The following is a 20,302-nucleotide window of genomic DNA, read 5'->3' as shown; positions in this document are numbered from 1 at the left end:
AGTTCTGCAGGCCTAATGTACAGCATGATGATTATAATTAACAATACTATATCATATACTTGAAAGTTGCTAAAAGACAGTAGATCTTAAATATTCTCACCACAAAAGAGAAATGGTATTTATGTAACGGGATGCAGTTTTAGCAACAGAAGTAGTCATTTTACAACATATAAGTGTACCAAATCAACACAGTGTACACCTCAAATTTATACAACGCTATATGTTGATGGTATCTCAATAAAGTTGGAATAAAAATGTTTTAATTAAAGACAACTCTTCCACCCCAAACCTTCTCCCCACCCAGTATTTCCCATTCAGCGAACGGCATCTCCACCCACCCACTTGGACCCTCCCTTCTCCCCTCACTGACAACATCTAATCCAACACTCAGTTCTACTGACGGTCCCTCCCTCCAAATCGGTCCACTTCGCCTTCCCCACTGGCAGCAGCGTAACCCAAGCCAAAACCCTCAATGATTTCACAACAGCAGTTGGGATGCAACATCAAATTGTCACTGTATCTTACCCAAGTCACTGTCTCCATGCCCCGTGACCAGCAGCCATCATAGCTGGCATCCTGCTTCTCTCACAGCCAGCCTCTCTTTTCTTTAGGACCTTCATACATGTTTTATCTTCTGCCTGGAATATTTTCTCACCTCCAATCCCTTTTCTCATACCTTCACCTGGTCAACTCCAAGTGATCCTTCAAATCACATGTTAAATGCCACTTTCTCAGGGGACAATCCTGGCCTGTTAATCCTCACCAGCTTCTCCAGTGGATGTTCACCAGCGGACACCCCAGCTCCTTGATCATATACCCTCACGGGCCTGGTAAGCCCTCACAGCACCCAACACAGAGCCTCCCAGCCAGGCAGGGGCTGCAACAGCTCTGCTGGACCTCAGTGTCCAGGACAGGGTCTCCTGCCACATGGCAACTGCCACCAAGCATCCCACCGCACAGGGAAGAATGCAACCCAAGTAACACAGCAAAACATCCGTGTGTACTTAATAATGAAGAGGATGCTCTCCAAGTCATTGGCTGTTATTAACTGCAACTCAGTGCCCCCGCACCCCATTCCCGAAATCTTCAGAAACAACAACGAAAGACTCAGCATGCCCTCTGAGCTGAAAACGCTCAACTCAAACAACAGACATCTTGTCTGAAGCCCTAACATCAGGCTATATTTCATAAGAGCCTTCCCGCTCTCTTTCAGCATTTAAGCAATAACAACAACAAAATAAAAGAAGTACACACTCCAGTCTGGCGGGCTCGGCTCTTCGGGATTCAGGCAGCTTTCTCATCCCACACCTCCATGCTCATTACACAACAAAACACATAAGACCCAGAACCGCTAGAAATCCACCCCAAGGTAAAAACTCCACGTCTACTTCAAAAGGAAACCCCCAAGACACAATGGTAGGAACTTCTGAAGCCTTTTGCCATTTTGTAAGACACATACTATACCAAAATACCATCACTTTGGGTACAGAATCTTCTTTTGCTGGGTACAAAGGAAGTTAAATGAAAGTATTTGTATAGCAAAGACACCTGGGGTGGTGTCCAGAGAGGGGCTCCTCATAGCGGCCCTGGGGGTGGGTTGGCCAAGACTCAAATACCACCACTTAGCAGAGCCCAGCTGCCTGGCACTCATTTTGGAAGAAAGCATTTAAAAAAGAGCAGGGAATTAAAAATATAAACACCACAGAGAAAGAAACAGGAGCAAGTTCTACAAATTAGAATATGGGGAGGCTGAGGAAAGGAGAGGATCCTGGCTCTTGTGACTTTAGAAAGTTCATGAATTTCTGTGGGAGTAAGGAAGAAGAGAAATCCAAGGGAGAGGGAGAGAGAGACAGATCTGTTGTATAAATTCCTATTTTTTGAACAGTCAAAAAAAAAAATTTAAAAACCGTCACCCTTGGGGGATCATTTCTACTCTATTTTGAGCATAGAGGAGGAGCCATCAGATTATAATAAACAAGATGCTGTATCAGTTACAGAAACTAAACTTTTGGGGGCTTGCTTCTTCATATAAACATTATTCGATCAACTGAACTCCACTTGTTAAGAACATTCATTCTATGCATCTTTTTTTTTTTTTTTTTTACAATGTGGTAACCCACATACCACATGAGAAAAAATCCAATCAGATTAAAATATGCCAACAAAACGTTTTAAATTCCCATCTGAAAATTCTACCCCCACGAGTACGACGGCAAGTTATTTTCCTAGCAACCTGTGATAGCTGTAGTCCCTAATGATTACTAACAAACGCTGAACGAACACTTCTCTAGTTTCAAAATAAAAACATTAGAAATAATTATGAAACAGCCTGGCACCAAAATTACAATAAATCTAAATTTCAGAGAAATTAGGAAGCAATCCTCAGACAATTATTTTGAAACAGGTCTGATGAAACACTGTGATGTGACAAACTTTTATTCAAGAGAAAGAAAAACAACAAAGTAAGGAAGAGCCCAGTGTCTGGAGAAAAAGTTAGCCATTCATTAGAGAATCCGAAGGAGAACCAGAGCCTCCTGGCCAATGCTGAGCTATACAAAGACCCAAATGATACATCAGCCACAATCCAGAATGTTCCCTGTATAAATACAGACACATTGTACCTGCCAAGCTGGTTTGGGCTGACATACTGCCCTGCGTTCAATGAAAAGGTGATCATAAGTTTATACTCCCAAGGTACACGACTCCTCAATCCCCCAAAACTATACATGACCCAGAGGTCAACAACCTCCAGACTTCCTTCCCCCTACCTTTCCATTCTCCTTCTACTAACTTCCTCCCCAACCCCAATACCCCTTCCTCCTCAGTCCTGGTGTCAGGTGAAGACTGCAGAAATGCACAATGACAGGGCTGACTCATAATATTCCATGGCCACAAGCACTAAGTATTGCATTTGGTTTCCTTTTCACCCAAGTTCATGGCTTTTCTCCTCTCTCCAGCTCCCAAAGCCCACTCTTCACCGCCAACCCACTGTATAACCTCTATGCAGTGTCGCTCCTAGGCCCCCAGGAGCAGAGAACAGAAGATCGGATTACAGCTGCCACCTGCGGCTTTTATCGACAAGGGTCTCCCTCAGAAGGGTGGGGTGGGCTCCACAGTGATTGCTATGGTCAACATGCCTCCTAAGCCACAGCAAAGGAAAAAGAAACCCAAGTCCCTTCACTGCGCCCCTCGCCAAAATCCACATCGGCTCTGCAAAAATGTTTTACCAGCTCCTCGGATTGTTAACTCGTACACGTGAAAACAAAGTGCCTAGGGCCTAAGTTGTAGCAACTGCTCCTATGGGATCTGGGGAGTCAGAGGGACAGAGGGAAGGAGGGCAATCATTGACCTCTGTCCCAAAGGACAGACCCCACTCCTGCACAGGGGTAACACATGGACCTCCAGGTCACACCCACCACGGGGCTGCGGCCCCTCTGGACCACTTCTAAGAAATGCGTCTTCTCTCCAGACTCAAAGAGAGACACACCTCCAAGAGATTTAAAAGATAGCATCCCTTTCCTACACTTCCCACCCCAACCCCCCAAAAAATGGGTGGCTTCTGCCCAGCACTTCCAAAAGCAGAAAAATAAATTTCAAACCTAGACCCCCATTGGGAAATTCAGGGAGGCAGGAAGAGTGAAACAGGCTGGCTTCCTCACTGTACCCTCAAGGACTTGTAAAACAATCTTTGTGTATTGTTAAAATACGGTGGGTTTTTTTTCATGGCATTCATTTTTCCGGGAGAAACCTACATGAGAACCCCAAGCCAACAACTTCTTTATGCCTATGACACTGTCTTTGACAGTGAGCCAATTTAGAGAAAGCAAAACAGAACAAGTCACAGAGAGTTACTTTTGACTCCCTTAGGAGGGAACAGTCCACTGGGCCCCAAAAAGAGAGCTGAGAACTGGGCCCAGTTCCCACTCTGGCCGCTAACACAGCGTGTGACGTTGGGCAATTCACTTAAGGCATCTCTGGACCCGTTTCCTTTTCTGAGAGCAGGTAGGACCTAGCTGATCTAAGGTTACTTCCAGCCCTGAAATCTCAGCATTGTAAGAGCATGTGTGATTACGAGCATCTGTTTTTATCGAGGGACTGGAGGAAGGAGGAAGCTTCTGGGAAATGTCAACCTTCTTTCTATGTGCCTCATTTATAATATAAGAATTCATAAGACCTTTTCACAAACGATGACTCAAAGAAGTGGTTTTACAGAAATCAATTATTTTGTGAGATATACATACATACATATATATATTTAATATTCATATAACAGAGGCAAAACTCATTAAATAATATATGCTCAATTATAACAAGCTACAAAATAAGGAGGCAGTTAGCCTGAAATTTGACACAATGTATCTTAAGATTTTTCTACTTAAGAAAATTATTTTGCCATTTTTAGAAATTAAAAGTAACACAGAGGCAAAATATATTAATGGATAACATTTTGTGATACTTAAATAAAATATACATGAATTGTTTCATGCTTTGCATAATTCTACCTGTCATGAATTCATTATAAAAATATATCTTCCATTAATTATTTCAAAAGTATGAAGTCCAGCTCATGATAGGAATATATAGAAGAAAATATTCTAATAAGGCCGAGTTATCTTCTCAAGAGGTTAATTTATAAACTCCACTTTCAGAGTCTACAAAATCCTGAGAAAGTGCATTAAAAATATATGCAGACACATACTTTATGTTGTAGTCTCTTAGTAGTACAAACAAATGTTTTCTGTGTTAAACCCACACACTTTCAAAGCCAGGGGTGTACACATTAAATTTAATTTAAGCCTTTCCAAGTTCATTTGGACTCTGCGTTTCCAATCAATCAGCCCAGATGAAATCTTTCTGATGTTAGTCTAGATTATTCCTTTCCAATAATTAGGATAAACTGGTGAGTATGTTGAGGGTAAGGGATGAGGGGAATAAGATTGGAAAGTCTCAAATTCAGGATTTCCCTTTTGAGTTTCCTAATTCTCTGCTCTGCAACTCACCTCCCCTAAATGATTTTTTCAGCAAACATTTGGGTACATTTTTTTAGTTGCTTTAATACTATTTCCAATCTTCCCCACACCATGGTGATTGTGCCCTATTAACTGGAACCCACAAAGCTAGATTCTAACCCAGTACTAGGTGAAAAGGGTAGTGGGAACATTTCCAGGTAGATACCAATCATTAAGGTCCAATAGCAAAAAAACAAGTGCCTTCTAGATACAAACCATATCAAAGAATATGCCCCCAAAGAACTATTTTTAACAAAAGAGAAACTGATAAACAAGGTCTATTATCAACAAAAGAACATTTTATCTCCCCACAATAAAAGAAGCAAACATCTCTGTAAGGTCACTTACAACAATGTGGGCTGGCGACGGAGAGCGAGCATCCTTGAGGGCTTGTCTGCTCTGGAGGGTCCCCGCCTGGACATCAAGTAGTGGCCATTTCATCTGAAGATACTGGAGATAGCAAACAAAATGAACATGGAAAATGAATTTAGAAAAGAAATGCGAAACAGCTACCCCAAGAGCTTTAGGATACATGAAACACAGATCAGAAACTGCAAAACTTAAAAATGTGCAAATAAAGACATCAAAAAACATGAAAGCAAGCAAATCAGAGGGACAACGACAACAGAAAGTCATGCAACGCTGACAGGTTCTTCCTTGGAGTTCATGTTCAACAGGTACATGCGTGGAGCATCAGTGTTATTAGCAATTAGTTTTGTCTTTGTATTCAAACTACATGGCCTCAGATAAAATGGTATCATTGATACTACCTCATTTGGAGAACACCAGTAAGGGAGAGGGGAGAGGGAAGAAGAGAAGAGAGACCTCTCTTCTGAAGAAATAAAGCTAATGAATTCTCAAGTCATGGATACCCTACTCAGTCATTTCATTGTTTGCAACTCTTTGCAACCCCATGGACTGTGTAGCCTTCCAGGCTCTTCTGCCCATGGAATGGAATTTTCCAGGCAAGAATACTGGTGTGGGGTGCCATTTCCTATTCCAACAGATCTTCCTGACCCAGGGATCGAACCCGAGTCTGTCTCCTACATTGGTAGGCAGGTTCTTTACTACTAGCGTCACCTGCGAAGCCAACAGACGTGCCCAAGGAGACCATCAATTCCAAATCTGCTCTTTGAACAACCTTCATTTCTAAAATGCCATCATCCTTCACCTTCAAGAAAGCTGAGTATATATGTGCAGCTGTCCTTTACTAGAAGTTACTCGAGTAAGGTGAGCATGGAATTCCTCATCCAATTCCAAAGCTTGTAAGACAAAAAGTATTTCTCCATTAAGAGACGCACAGACAGGGTGCAATGCAATTTCTACATTCACAAAAGGTCAAAGAAATTCTTAAATAACACACACCATACCACATGGAGAAAAACAAAGGTATACACCAAATGGGTCCTTCTCTATCTTTCTCTGAGACAGAAAATGAATATATGACATTAGAGCAAGAGCGCCGCTTCTGTCCAAAGTGACACCTCACCTTTCAGAGAACAACCCCTTGATCCAGCTCCCCATCATGTATATGGGGGAGGAAGGCAGCCTGTCTAGTCACAGAGATATTTAACACACATGTAAGCAACTTGCAGGCATCTGACTTTTGTTGGTGACTTTACATCAGTTTCACTTCACAAACAAGCAAAACTTAAAGACACGACGCTAAGATTTTTAACAAGGACGTCAACACTAGCCTTTGTACCTCCAAAGGTCAATTGGTGAAGGCGCCATCTTGATCGTTCCAGAGGCTAGTTTTATTACTAATTCTATAGAAACTTTTACTTAAGGAACACAGATTAAAGCTTGTCTCATGCACAGACTTCCTGCGAAGCATCATGTGTTTCCTCAGAGAACCCAGCCACATGTGAGAGGGCCAACTCACCACAGGTAAGTCAGGACAGAACGTGGCGAGGCTCTGACAGGGACGTGGGGAAGGTGGCCAGGGAATGCCAGGAGAGAAGGTGCATTTCTGAGGAAAGAGACTGAGGTGAGGAAGACTGAACAGAGGAGGTCTTGTCAAGTCAGAAGGACTCTGACAGGAAGAAAAAGGGACAGCAAAGGGAAGTCCAGAAAGAAGGAAGGGTTTGCTCCACTCCCACATGGGATGTTAAGAGCCAAAACTATCCACAAGCTTTTCCATGGATTCCTCAAATACATGACTGTTCCAGCAAGTTAAAACCAAATTTGGTGATACCTAAAGCTGGAAGACCTAACCCGGGAGCTACCTGCCAAACTGAGTTGTCATTTACCCAGCCTAGATCTAGACGGAGTTGGAGGGACTTCTGCCACTTCAGATCTTTCACCTAGAAGCCTCCTGTGGTGAGGAAATTTGGTTACTAGTTCTGGTAACTCACCACAAGACCTTCCGGTTTCTCATCTATTACTGAAGTTGTCAGCTCTAAGGGGAATGGGTGAGGGACTGTCCCAAGCACCAAGGAACTTCTAGGATTCTGGGCCCCCAGACAGGAAATGTCAGCAGGCACACCCCGCCCAGTGACCCTTTTAATTAAACCATCTCCAAACATTTGTCCGGAAGCAACATCATCCCAAATTAAGAGCCACTGAAGTAAATGTTTCCATGGTCTCCCTCAGGCCTATAACCCGAGCCAGCCGGCTATGGGAGTCTCTTCTGCCTGGTCTCACCCTTACTTCTTCCCATTCTCACTTGCCACATAAATATATGGGCCTCATTGGTCAAAACCACTCAATAGAGTCATTTCCTTGAGGCCAACCAAAATGGACATCCGCCAACACTCACCTCTTCATCACATAAAAAGCCTGTGAAGAAAAATGCCAAGCCAAGTCGCCACACACCTCCACCTCCCTCTGCCCTCAGTCGAGAGGGCTGGATTCACAGATGAGTTTCTGGCCATCTGCAAAAACTGATCTGACTGTATCCAAATACCAGCTCCCCAGATTGAGGAAATGTAGGCTTTGTTGGAGGTGACAGGCCAGCCCTAAGGACCCCACCCAAGAATGATCATACCCATAATGCAGTATTAATACAGAGACTTATAATTCTTACTTTACATAAAAGCTTCATTGTGAGCCACATCCAATCTCCGCAGGCTACCTGCACCACATATTTTTATGAGCCTACATTTCAGCGCTCCGAGCCTACAATACACATAATTTTCAATTATGTTAGGGCAGCCCAGGATCACTGCCTATATAACATTACTGGTTGGAGGAAATGAGACTCGGCCCTGCTGCCCAGAGAGAGCTAACCAGATCCAGATGGTGAGGAAGACAGCCCAGGTCCCGCCGACTCACAGCCACTCTGCAGTGACAGCCCCAACTTCCCCATCCCGCTGTAACTCGATCCCACAGAACGGCTGGGTCCCCACGAGGCTGTGCCCATCCCCTGGGCCTTGACTGGCACTCAGGCTGACGAGGTTCCTTTTTGGGGAAACAAGCATTAAGCCAGGAGTTTTTAAAGGAAGTTATTAACCTCCTGCAAAAGTGATGGGTTTCCCAGGTTCCTTCATCTTCTACAATTGGTCCTTATTAATAGGGAAAATAAATAAATAAAGAGAAGAAAAAGGAAATTAGGTACTATTATAGCCTCGAGGAAAATCTTTTCCTTCCTGGAGACATGAAACAGCAGGAAATTCTATTCTGTTGGGTCCTAAAGGAAGACCTGAAGGGGGAGTCATCTCAGACTGACGGAAGGGCTGGATCACCACGCCACGTTTTCCCAACAGTTCAACTTTGGTTTTTATATCCTTTTGGGGAAGGGAAAAAAAAAGTTCCCACCATCCCACTATAAAAACAACACTGGGCTCCAGGCTCCCTTCCTTTTGGGCTGCTCAACGTGGAAATTATGAATTGCCTACAAAAACATTAAACTTTTCAACAAACTGCAATCAAACGGGGCTGTGGGAATTCCTGCATTGAAAACTGTTGAAATGGAGTCTACTCAACTTTCATTTTGTAAAAATAAATAATTAAGTAAATAGGGCCATCTTGGCTTAAGCATTTCATCCTTTGTTTAATAATAATGTTCTGGTCATGGCCCATTAGAGTTTCCTGCCTGTCCCCCCACCCCCTAATCACATTTTATGACATATCTCAGGGAGCTTAAGTTAAGCTTTGGACTTGTGGGCAAAGTCTTGAATATATATACACACCACCAATGGCCTGAAAGGAATCAAGGTGGTTTAAAGGCTTGTTGAATTATCAGCAAAAAAAAAAGAAAAAGGTACACAGCTCTAATTTCTCCTCCTCCACCCTCCCCAATAAAAAAGGAAAAGTGAAGGCAAATGGGGAAGGTCTTCAAAATCAAAAGCTACCTCCAGTATCTATGTTCCTGGTGATGAGTAGGTACTCAAGTGGGCCTGATAGGATCTGCTTCCAAAAAGGCATCCCCGTTCCCCATGAGTCCCAATTCCATGACAAAGATGGCGAGGGGAGGCTGCTTTCATCACGCCCTTCCACTGGAGGGGAACTCCCTTCCAATGGATGGGCACATGGAGACCACCCCTTAATTGTTCAAGGCAAGGTTGGCAAACTTCTTCTGCAAAGGAGTGTGTGTGTGTGTGTGCACGCACGTGCTCAGTCGTGTCCAACTCTTTGTGACCTCCTGGACTGTGGTCCTCCAGGCTCTTCTGTCCACAGAATTTTCCAGGCAAGAATACTGGAGTGGGTTGCCATTTCCTTCTCCAGGGGATCTTCCTGACCCAGGGATCGAACCTGGGTCTCTTGCATCTCTGGCATCAGCAGGCGGTTTCTTTACCACTGTACCAGCTGGGAAGCCCTGTCCTATAAAGTGCCTGATGATAAACACCTTAAAGTTTGCAGCTACACTCTGCTGTAGCTACAAAAGCCACTACAGGCAATAATACATGTATGTGTTATGTCATGGCTGTGTTCCAACAAAGCTTTGTTTACAGATGCCGACATGTGAACGTACTGTGATTTTCCTGGGTCAGGAAATATTACTCTCCTTTTGATTTTTTTCAACCATTTAAAAATAATGAAAACTGTTCTCAGCTCACAGGCTGTACAAAAGGTGGCAGGCAGGACAGCTTTCTCCTGCGGGCTGCAGTTTGCCATCCCTAGCTTAGGGGCTGAGTGTGCAGATACCTGAATCATGTCAGACGGAACACATTCCTTCACTGGGTCTTAAAGGCAGACAGTCACACGCCAGCACATAGAAAAGCACGTTCAGTGGCCCAAAAGCAACGCTATGGATGAAGCGTCACTGGCAGACTCAAGTTGGAGGGGAAAAAGCTTGGAAAAGCATCTGAGCTCTCTGGCTGTGACTCCCAGTCACAAGGTCCAACCACTAGACCACAGTCTCAACGGGAAGAACCATCCCTCCTTCCAAAATGGAAGTCTGAAAAGCCCTGAGCAATTCTGACTGGAAAAGGTCCACGTGTCCAGATGTTCTCACCCAGCTCCCGGGAGACCCTGGCGACGCATCACATGTCAGGAGTCACCACAGAAGAGCAGGGGGCAGAAATCCCGCAGGTCAGGGTGATGTACCCCGGCAGCTTTGGGATCAACTCTCGAGGTTCAGATGCTCCTCTCCTGCAGATCTTCCGTGAATCACAGTGCTGGAATTGAGCCCCTGCTGTGCCAACCCCGTCTGCCACCAACGGACAGCATCAGTCCCTGGCTCGGGCAAAATGCAGGGTTCAGCACGGGAAAGGGGCACCATGAACCTGGACAGATTATTCAATGGCGATGAAGCCAGTCTCTTTTCGGAAAACAGTCCTTCCCATAGAAGGACTATCACCCAGAAAAGGGCTTAATTTTTACATTTTGAAGTCCTTGCTCCCCTCTCCTGGCCTGATATGCATTATTTACGTAAATACAAAAATCAGCCACAACAAAACAGCCTCATCAATCCAAGCTTTTTCTCGGTAGGGGTGCTTTTTCCTAGGAAAATCCAAGAATTTACAAGAATTCAAATTAATTGGAAACCATCCTCATGGCAGATTTGGACTGCGAGGTCTTCCTCACTCACTAGTGCCAGAAAGCTGTACATGTTATGTTTCTTATAAAATGGAAAGTCAATACTCTGCCTAAACACCCCACACTGAGAGCACTGCCAGCCATAGCCTATCACATGCAAGTTCACTCATCCTTCCTCCCCTGTAAGGTAACTTGCTCCCACCTACCCCCTGCAGGCTCATCAGGGATCAGGCCAACTCTAAGACAAAACTTTGCTCTAGAAGGGATAAAACATGATTATGTTCTCATCAATGAACTTTACAAAAGAAAGGCTGGTGGCTCAGATGGTAAAGAGTCTGCCTGCAATGCGGGAGACCCAGGTTCAGTCCCTGGATCAGGAAGATCCCCCAGAGAAGGAAATGGCAACCCACTCCAGTATTCTTGCCAGGAGAATTCCATGGACAGAGGAGCCTGGCGGGCTACAGTCCATGGGGTCGCAGAGTCAGACACAACTGAACAACTAACACAACACACCAGAAGCCACTCATCCTAAGAGGGAAACAGGAAAACAGTGGGACAATAGTCAAATGCTAACGCTGATGGCACAGAGGAGCTGGTATTGTGAGGCTCAACCCTAACACACATCCACAAAATTAGGTCTGTTGAGGAACAGGCTCGGCTGTCACTCTCTAAACCTATTTCATTCCTCAAAACTGGAAGATGGAAAACCCAGCCACCTTCTCTCAATAAGCAATTTTGCCCTGGGGATCACGAAACCCCAATTTATCCAGCATGGTTAAAATATAAGAATCTTGTGATTAATTTCATACTCTGGCCCACCCACTGAATCATATCAGTACCAACAGGTTTCCAAAAGTCAACAGTGATCATATATACCTAACAGTGGGAACGATGTAAAACTATTTCGGAAAGCTTCAAATCCTGCAGGATCCTTGAGAGCCACCATTATAAACTTAGTTTGCTTAATGATGCAGATGCAGAGGAGATTAGGTTGCTCTGTCCTAGGTTAAAACAAAGTCTAATAATTTCTTCTTTTGAAAATCCACAGAGAACCTAAGATAGAGGTTCTATTTAAAGAGGTATTATTTGTCTATGAAGCATAAGAGCACAGAAGAAAATTCAGGAACATGTGATTTCTACTGGTTGGGAATTAACATAAGTGAGTATATACTATAGTTACCTAGGAAAAGAAAACCAAAGATCTCAGAAGGCTGGGTATATTCTGAATTTGGAAAAGGAAAAAAGCCAAAAAAAAATTCAATACAAAGATTGACTTTCTTTTTCTTTTTTTATCTCCCTACCTTTCTCAATGACATGGACATAAAGGAACTTTGAAATGTTTCCCTTAAAGTCACAACCCCATTTCTCAACATAAAAACAATATGGGGGAAAGGGCCAGGGGGCGGGGAGGGAAAGAGTGATCAAGGCATTTGGGCAAAACCATTTAAAAGCTCTAGCTCTATGGGCTAGTTGTTATAATTTTTTTAATTGAAGTATAGTTGATTCACAAGTTTGCGTTCGTTTCTGGTAAACAGCAAAGGGATTCAGTTATATATGTGTGTGTGTGTGTATTCTTTTTCAGTTATATATATATGTGTGTGTGTATTTGTATATATATCTTTTTCAGATTCTTTCCCATTATAGTTTATTATAAGATATTGAATATAGTTCCCTGTGCTATATAGTAAATCCTTATTGCTTACCTATTTTATATAAAGTAGTGTGTATCTGCGAATCCCAAACTCCTAATTTACCCCTTTCCTCCCTTCCCCTTTGGTAACCATAAATTTGTTTTCTATGTCTGTGAGTCTATTTCTGTCTCATAAATAGGTTCGTTTGTATCATTTTTCTAGATTTCATAAACAAGTGATATCATATGATATCTGTCTTTCTCTGACTCACTTCACTTAGTATGATAATCCCTAGGCAGATAAGATCCTTTAAATAAAATCCTTACAGTTAAACTTTTCACTCCGGATCATAATAACTAAAGGGTCCTAATATTAATAGTATTGCTTCACATTCAGAGAGTATTCAGAGTTCATAACCACACTCATAACAATCCTTTGAAATAAATGATCAGGAAGTTACAACCAACATTTGACAAGGAGGGCACAAGGGCCAGCACAGCAGCCCTGGCCTGCCCAAGGTCCCTAGGTCAACTGGTAGCCTTGCAATACACAGGGTTCCAGGTCACCAAGATGTTTCAACCACATCCTGACCGATCTTTCAACTCCCCTCTACCTTCCTTGGGTTTCTTATCACCTGTGAGGCATCCTCACCTGAACTCTAACCAGGGATCAGCGTCCCAAAGGGTACAGCTAAGGGAACATCTCATGGTGTCCCCAAAGGGATAAACGAACCTCCACCATTTACCATCTTTCTTCTCCCCCATAGGTCGCTGGGCAAACGTTCAATTATATTCCTCTAAGGCCACCAAAAAATTATTTCTACAAGAGTTCCTGAGGACACAGATAGTAATGGAGAAACAAAGCTAAACAAGCAAATAAATAAGAAACAAACAAAATCCAATAACCAAAATTTGGGATTGCCTGCTTTGAATCTCTCCAACTATTCAACTTAGGACCCTAAGATATTTTTGCACTTAGCAACAGTGGTTTTGCAGAGAGGTTATGGGCTAGCAGCTCATGGAAGTACAAGTAGCTCATGGAAGCACAAAGCTGTCACCAGGACCTCCTTCTCAAACCCAGATGGGCCCCTGGGGCTGAGACAAGGCCTCCCTTCCACTTTCCAGAAAATCAATCTGAAAATTATGACTGTGTGCCCCTAGGATTCGCACGTTGGGATAAAGTCTGGAAACCTACTTTCCAGATCCAGCTCTGCCGCTAGTTGGGCCATCATTCCAATTTCACTTCTTCACTGGGCAACCTCTTCCCCACTCTGGGCCTAAGTCTATGGCAGGAAATTGAGGAACATGACCCCCAAAATCCCTTCTGCTCTAACACGTGGATTCCTGCAGCATTCACAAAGCACATGCTCAGTGTACGATGTGGACTACATATTCTAAGGCCTAGAAAAGCTGTCTAAGACCCAGCCAATGAAACAAGAAGGTAATGAGCGGTACAAGGGTGAACACAAGAAAGGTAAGTAGAAACATCATGAAAAAAGATTTAGTTCTTGATGGTGACATGGTCCCTGGTTCATGAACCATGATGGTTTGTTTAGAGACTTTTCTCCTCACCCACTCCAGACCTGCTTAATCAAACCATTTGGGAGCGGCCCAGGAGTCTGTATTTTCATTTTCCCAACTTGCCAAGTGACTCTGGGGATCAGTCATTAGCATAAATTACCAGTGCTGTACAGTGTCGATAAAGAGCTCGCTAAGCGTATGCAGATTCCACCTTCCCTTCCAAAGACTCTTTTCAACATCTAAAATGATTGTCACTACATCCTTTTTAAGCGGTCAAAGCAGATAATCTCCAAATCCGTTTTAAAAGAAAGTGAGGTAGAGAGAAATTAAGTGACTTCATCATGCACGTACTAGGGATTCTGAACCAGAATGTAACGTTTGGGTATTTTCAGGCCAGAACTCAAAATGAGACTTGAGTAGAATGGGCAATGAATGGGTGACCTCCAGGGGAGGGCAGAAAAAATGCATAGAGGGGAAAAGGGGTACAGCCCCCACTTCTACAGAGACCAGCAGGAAACCAGCCTCAGAGAGACAGGGTATCACTCTGTCAGGACCAGAAGTCCCCACCAAGACTGGCTATGTTGCAGTCTTCAACCAGCTTTAAGATTGAGTTCCCCACAAAAGAGCTATGGGTTCCAAGAAATGTCAGCCCTGCTATAAGTACTCAAGTCTCTGAGCCATGGGTCAGAGGACATGAAGCCACTGGAAAAACATGAGAGGAGAAGCCCTGGTCCTCAGACTCCAGGTCGCCTAAGTCTTCAGCATCAAGACAGGCAGTCGCAGCTCATTCCCTACAGCCTCCAGATGGTGGCTGACAAACAACAATGGCTCGCATGTCAATGTAGGAACCTCACACTGAGAGAAAAACTAGAAACGACCTACCTTTAGACAGAGAAACATTTAGTCTTCTCAATTGCAAGTCACCACATTTTTTATTACTGTTTCTTATAAAAAGGCCAAGTAGTCCTGTTGGTTGGAATGTCCTGGTTACTGCCTGTTCCCTTACAAGCACGATGTGGATGCAGGCACAAGACCAGGAAAATAAGTTGGAAGTCCCATACTTGGGACCCAGAGCAGATCAGGGTCCTAGTATGGGCATCAGGGGAGCTCAGAATATGGAGCACACTGGGATAAAAGCGTGCACCAAGCCTCAGCTGATGGATGGATAAGTAAAATGTGGTATATCCATACAATGGAATATTAGTTGGCAACAAAAAGGAATAAATACTGATTCATGCTACAACATGGATGACCCTTGAAAACATGCTAACCTAAAGAAGGCAGACAAAAAATGTCACATATGGTACGATTCCTTCTATATGAACTATCTAGAATAGGCAAATCCATAGGGACAGAGAGTAAATTAGTGACTGTCAGGCAGTACAGGTATACAAGTTAAGGGGGTGACTACTAGTGGGTACAGAGTTTCTTTTCAGGGCAAAGAGAATGTTCTGGAAATAGTGATGACACTGGCACAGTCTCGAAAACACACTAAAACCCACTCAACTGTATACTTTAAATGAGTAAATTTTACAGTATATGAATTAGATCTCAATTTTTCTAATTACAAAAAAAAAAAGTACCAAGTCTCTTGACAGTTTTCACATTCATTTCAGAGACCAGTGGGGCAGGAGAGAACAGATCCATTCACACAGACTCCAACCAGAATGCCTAAGAATGAACTGAAAAACAGGTGAGTCTACTCTTAAAAAAAAAAAAAACAAAAATCCTATCTTCCAAAATTCTGTGGGACTCACAATTTCCAAATGTGATTTTGGCTGGTGTCAAATCTTTGCGGAGGGACTGTTACAATGGCAGGTGAACAAGGCTCCGTGAGACCTGCATCACCCTGGATTAGAACAGCCTGGGCGAGAAGAACAGAACTGTGTGCTGCTTCAAGGCTTGTGGCTAAAATCAAACAGAGCAGAGCAACCGAGTCAACAGAACCACAGGGAGTTCGGAGACCTGAATCCTGCCGTCTATGCTCCACTTTCCCCGATGAGGCAGGTCATTGAGGCTCCACACCTCAATTTCTTCAACTAAAAAATGGGCATGGAATTGCCTGCCTAAAATCTCCTGACGGACTTCCTCACCAGCTTTCAGAACTCAAAGGATAAATGGTGTAAATCAAGTAAAAGAGTTAACTATAAAATTCGAGAGTTAAGATTCGTTATTTTTTCCCCTACCTGCACTAGGGATTTAAAAGTCAAAAGTTACAGGTCTACCGTGGAAACTGTTAGAGACATAGCCATCAAATGACCCTTGAGAGGTAGGAAGCCAGAGAGTAACAGGGTCTTGGTGACCTGGAAGGGTTATTTTAAACGCATGCATGATCAGATCACAGCAGATATTAAAACGAAAAATGCTGAAAAATTCCTTCCTTTCTCCCTGGCCGAGAGCTCTTAAGACTTGGGTTTTTCTGATTAGGGCCTTCTCCCTATAATTCCACATTTCTTGACGACGAGAACATCGAAAGTCCTGGCAACCAATAAGCAACCAATTAAAGTGCTTTAGTCAAGTTCACATAGGAACCAAACGCAAGACAGGCCTCCACTCCCATCCTCAAACTCCAACCGAAACCCTAAAGCAGCCTGTTTCCTTTTTATTTTTTCCCCCCTCTTGTCACACTTGAAAGAGGTCGGTGGCTCCAGCAAGGTCTCCCTGTCCGAATTTTTATTGTGCAATTCTAGCTGTGACAAGCATGTGGAGATGCTTCGTAACGCGACACCCAGGGAGCCGAAAGGTCAAGCAACGGCGCTGGTTCGTTTCGCAGGGGGAGGAACGAACCCCCCAGCCAGGGAGGGGAAGATTTAGTGAGGCTGACCTTCTGGAGGCCCCCCGACCCCCCTGCACACAAGTCTTGCTGCCTCAGCCAGAAGCGGCCTGCCACTCAAGTATCATCTTGCTGTAACAAATTACTCCTAACCCAGGATTACGGCTCTTTCCAGATCCCTCCTAGAGAGCAAGGAAATAAACATTCTCTCCCAGGACTCAGCCCCAGTTGTTTCTCCTGTTGGTAATCCCCGTCTCCATTTGCTGCTCCTACAAGCCCGCGTCTGGGAGGTCTGCGAGACCATTCCGGCCCACTCTCCTTTCAGACACCGGCTGAATGTCTCAATTGTCCATCAAGCGCGGCGAAAGATGAAGGCAGGCTTTCTGTCCGGAGGAGCCTCACACAATAGTTCCCTTTGCCCACACACTTCTCGTCCGCCGGCAGACTCCACTGGCCGGAGCCCAGTCACTCAGGGAAGTCCACACCCCACATTCTTTCCCTCACGTTCCTCACACGGACGAGTGAGGACAGGTCGCCATCAAGCCACTCGGCTCAGCTCTGCAGCATCTCGGAGAAAGACGCGGGGCTGCTCCCACCCCCGGGGACAGCATACCACTGGGGGGTAGGTTCAATATGGGGGGTAGGGGGAGAAAGATCTAGAAGGAAGAGGCAGGAGAGTAGGCCTCAGGCAGGAGAAACTGTCTCCGATCCCAGCCCGTGGCTTCCTCTAACAAACCACCAGGAGGTATTTTGAGGGCAATCACCTCATTCGGGGAAGGAAATACAGTTGTCCGCTTGCAGAGGCTCCCGTGGGACACCAGGACAGTCCAGTCACTAGGGACATGGCGAACTGTTGTGTGTTTTTAACTGTATACAGAGAAAGACCAGAACATGCCAAGAGGCAGAGAGAGCAGAACAATGGATGTTATAATCAAAGTGGGTGATTGGAAGAGACAGGATCTCAGGGTTGTTTGACAGGGACTTTCTCCCTGGAGAGACACAAGGGCTGACACACTCTGAGCTGGGAGAGAAACTTTCTAAAATAACCCAAAGGCACTGAAGGGACAGACATACCTCCATCAAAACTTCAGACAACAACAGAGAAAGATAAGTACCATGTGATACCATTTCTATGTGGAATATTAAAAAAAAAAAAAAATGACACAAATGTACTTATCCACCAAACTGAAACAGACTTTGAAAACAAACTTAATGGTTACCAAAGGAGGAAGGCAGGAGGAGAGATAAATTAGGAGTTTGGGATTAACATATACATGCTGCTGTATATAAAAATACAGCATCAACAAGGACCTACTGTATATAGCACAGGAAACTATTCAGTATTCCATAATAACCTATATGGGAAAAGAATCTGAAAAAGAATGGATATGTAAACCTGTAACGGAATCACTCTGCCTTACACTTGAAACTAACACAACACTGTAAATCAATGATAAGATTAAAAACTAAATTGTGAAAAGAATCCAGACAACAAAACAAATTCTTGTTCCAAGGCAAAGAAATGGAGTTAGGTGACAGAAGTCATTCTGAATTGAGCGCCACCTTCACCCTCCCACATGTAAGCCCAAGTCGACCACCTCCCCTTGCTCAACTGGGCCACTGTGCCATCTCTAAACCAACTTGTTCTTTGCTTTTGTGGTTTTAGGCTTTAAAAGAACTTGGCTGGGGAAGGAGCAGTAACGATCTAAGCTAACCACTTAGCTCATTAGTATGTCATCTGGACAGGCAAAATCAATTCCAACAGCATCAAGTTTGGTTATTCCCTCCCCCAAAGGTCTGCACTATTAATAGCAAGAAAGTTTCCCAGGCTTCAGTTTATTTGTAATCCCAACCAGCCCTGACCACAGAACCTGGCCATCTCCAGTTTTGAGAGCTCCCAGAAATCTGGGAGAAGAAACTTCGGGTCTCAGTCTTTTTGACAGCAGCGCAAAGATGTGGGAGGCAGCTGAACTTAAGAGATTTCAGGTCAAAGAGGGCTTCATCTCCGAAAAAGGGCTGGGTAGCCATGGCGAGGAACTAAGTACTGTCTCTCTAGCCATCTAACAGCGTCTGTGTGCTCTCTTCTAGCCTGAGCTGACCCTAGGGACAGAGGTCACCACTCTTTCTCCCCATTGTGGAGTCAGCTGACAGAAGCTTCCAGAAGAAGCAGTCTGGTTCAAAACAAACCTAAAACCTCACTAACTCAGACCAGCAGAGAGCTGGAATGCCTGGTTTCAAATCCAGGATCTGCAGCTTAGTACTTTTAGGATCTTGGACAAATGGCTTCACCTCTCTCAGCTTCCCAACTCCCGCCTGCAGAGTGAGGATAATAACATGGGAACAGCAAGAGTACCTCCCTCTTAGGCTGGGTATGAATGGTCATGTACCACAATAAACTACACCTTCCTGATGTATGTGATAGAAGGCCAGTGAGGTTTGAGTCCATGGAGCGAGCAATCTCACTGCAGGGAGTAAAAGAGAAGCGAGTTCCGTGCAATAAATGCAGGAAGTCAACAGAGAGGCCGGCCGCGTTGGAAGCGTGACCAACAGACCAGCTGATAATGACATGCCATTACTGTCCACACGCAAACGGGAAAGTAAGAAAGTAAGAAATTCGAGTATTTAAAATATATCCCTCTTCCTGTCTTTATGTACCCTGGCAAAGGGCTTTGCCTTGAGAATTCCACTGCGCTGTCTCAATCACCCGACGCCCAAATGAGCGGAAGCCAAGTTCACGAGGCCCCGCTGAGTGTCTCCTCGGGTACAGGTGACTCTCCAGTCATCCACCTGAAAGGCCTACGGGAGTCCACCCAGCTCGCTCTGCAGACACGGGGGTCACCAAGTGAATCACACGATGCCACAATTGAAGAGGAAAACACGAATCCAGCAAATTCTCCTGAGTGACAGTCCACATCATGCCTTTAATGTCAAAGGACCCCAGGAGCCTTGTTCTTGCCTCCACTAAGTCCCCTTGCTCCCTTTCCTCTGGACCATTGAGCCCCCATGGGGTTCATCGAATCTACTACTGTGAGGACTTACAGCAGCAAAACTTTAGGGGTCATGGGGGCTGCGTGCACTCAGGCCAAGTTCCTAGATCACATCCAGAAGCAGCTCAGACCCGGGTTCAAACCCCAGCTCTGTAACTCCATTCAACTCACCAGAGTATGCACAGAGTGCCCCATATGGGCCAAGTGCTGACACTCAAAGAAAATTTGAGTTCTTTAAAAAAAGATATCGAAGCAAACCATCTAAGTAGGGTGAGCCTGGGCAAATCATTTCACTACTCTGAGCATTAGTTTTCTCATCTGTAAAATGGGAATATACACAAAAGCCATCTCCCACGTTCTCGTGAGGATCAAACGCTTGGCACAGTGCCTGGCGTGTGGCACGTGTTTAGTAAATGCTATTATATCATTAGCAAGCAATAATATTGCTATTAACATGATC

At 44.3% G+C, this 20,302-nt stretch overlaps 1 protein-coding gene across 34 annotated transcripts in view; it reads right to left on the bottom strand.

The window, feature by feature from the left end:
• The window catches only part of TCF7L2 (transcription factor 7 like 2), a 199,331-nt gene that overhangs the window by 115,680 nt on the left and 63,349 nt on the right, over nucleotides 1–20,302 (bottom strand). For all 34 annotated transcript variants that reach the window (XM_043925853.1, XM_043925854.1, XM_043925833.1 and 31 more), the window contains one exon: nucleotides 5,358–5,459. In XM_043925853.1, the coding sequence (XP_043781788.1) occupies nucleotides 5,358–5,459 (102 nt within the window). The remainder of the gene's footprint in view (nucleotides 1–5,357; nucleotides 5,460–20,302) is intronic.

This window comes from Cervus elaphus, chromosome 15 (assembly GCF_910594005.1).
Source record: "Cervus elaphus chromosome 15, mCerEla1.1, whole genome shotgun sequence".
NCBI classification, from domain to species: Eukaryota; Metazoa; Chordata; class Mammalia; order Artiodactyla; family Cervidae; genus Cervus; species Cervus elaphus.
The sequence above is the reverse complement of the archived record's forward strand: the minus strand, read 5'-3'. Positions and strand labels throughout refer to the sequence as shown.